Source organism: Berghia stephanieae, chromosome 2, assembly GCF_034508935.2.
Source record: "Berghia stephanieae isolate SIO BIC M18660-M18661 chromosome 2, UCSD_Bste_1.3, whole genome shotgun sequence".
NCBI lineage: Eukaryota > Metazoa > Mollusca > Gastropoda > Nudibranchia > Aeolidiidae > Berghia > Berghia stephanieae.
This window is the reverse complement of record NC_088361.1, coordinates 115650812-115651970: the sequence shown is the minus strand read 5'-3', so window position 1 is coordinate 115651970 and position 1159 is coordinate 115650812. Positions and strand designations below refer to the sequence as shown.

At 32.0% G+C, this 1159-nt stretch overlaps 1 protein-coding gene across 2 annotated transcripts in view; it reads right to left on the bottom strand.

The window, feature by feature from the left end:
• Window positions 1–549: 549 nt before the first annotated feature.
• Window positions 550–1159, bottom strand: part of LOC144966322 (prolactin-releasing peptide receptor-like) — a 210462-nt gene continuing 209852 nt past the window's right edge. For both annotated transcript variants that reach the window (XM_078902572.1, XM_078902573.1), the window contains one exon: window positions 550–1159. This exon is cut by the window's right edge and continues 230 nt beyond it. In XM_078902572.1, coding sequence (XP_078758698.1) covers window positions 814–1159 — 346 coding nt within the window. In that variant the 3' untranslated portion in view covers window positions 550–813.

Genomic DNA, 1159 nt, shown 5'->3' with positions numbered 1-1159 from the left:
TGTTTTTTTTTTGTACAATTATAAACAATATCAACATTGTATATAGTGACTTAAATATATATATATTATTTACATAGAGTAGTTCTCGGATCTCCTTATATTCATAATATCCAATCTCAGACATTCAACGTTGTCGACAGAAAACTACAATCATGATTTAGATACAATAAAAATACAAAACATGATGTAGTCATTTTGGATTACATCCAAAGGATAAAGGCATCAGACCGTCTACTGTATTTATTTTCTGGTTGGTCGTATTTTATCATTGAAATGAATGATTACTTAAGTAAATATCCAAACATACAAAACAGTTCACGTTTTTGTTGATGTGTGGTTATATCATCTTTTTGTTTTAGCAATCATTCTCGTTGTAATACATCTCATCCCTCTCTTTCTCTCTCTCTCTCTCTCTCTCTCTCTCTCTCTCCATATATATATATATATATATATATATATATATATATATATATATCAATAATATATTATATACATACATACATACATGTGTATATATGTATGTATATACATATATATATAACTCTCTTTTCATTTCTCATTTTTATCAATGAATGTATTTTTCAAATGTGTATCACTCACACTCTCCACCCGTTTCTCCAAGTCCTTCCTTGAGTGTATTTATTGAAGTCGATAAGATTTTTTGTTTTTCAAAGAAGGCCACGTCCACACATATTCAACATTATGTCACATATAACTGTAATAATAATATCAATATTATCACATAATACGAACATGTCATGACCAGTTACAACAAATGAATGAAATGGTTTTCTGTGTACATATTCAATTGCGTCATGCCTCTGTCTCTAACACACCAGGGGCATAAACTGTACACTCATTTGAATTCATTTCCACGGGTTTGTTCTCTTGGTGTACAGCATTCCCTTCAGGCTGACCATTGACAACCTTTTCATCCTGTTTGGACTCTCTACGATTCTCAGGATGCAAGTTTTCTTCCCTATTCAGCACATTCAGTTTAATCTTTTCCGAATCAGAATCATAACAGTTATTCGTCTTTAAATTCTTCATCAAAATTGTGTTATCGTTTCCGTTTCTTTTAGGTGACCTGCTGACGACAACCGATGGTTGTTGTTGAGTTTCCACGCTAGTGTATTGAGTGTAACTGCTGGTGTGCCCG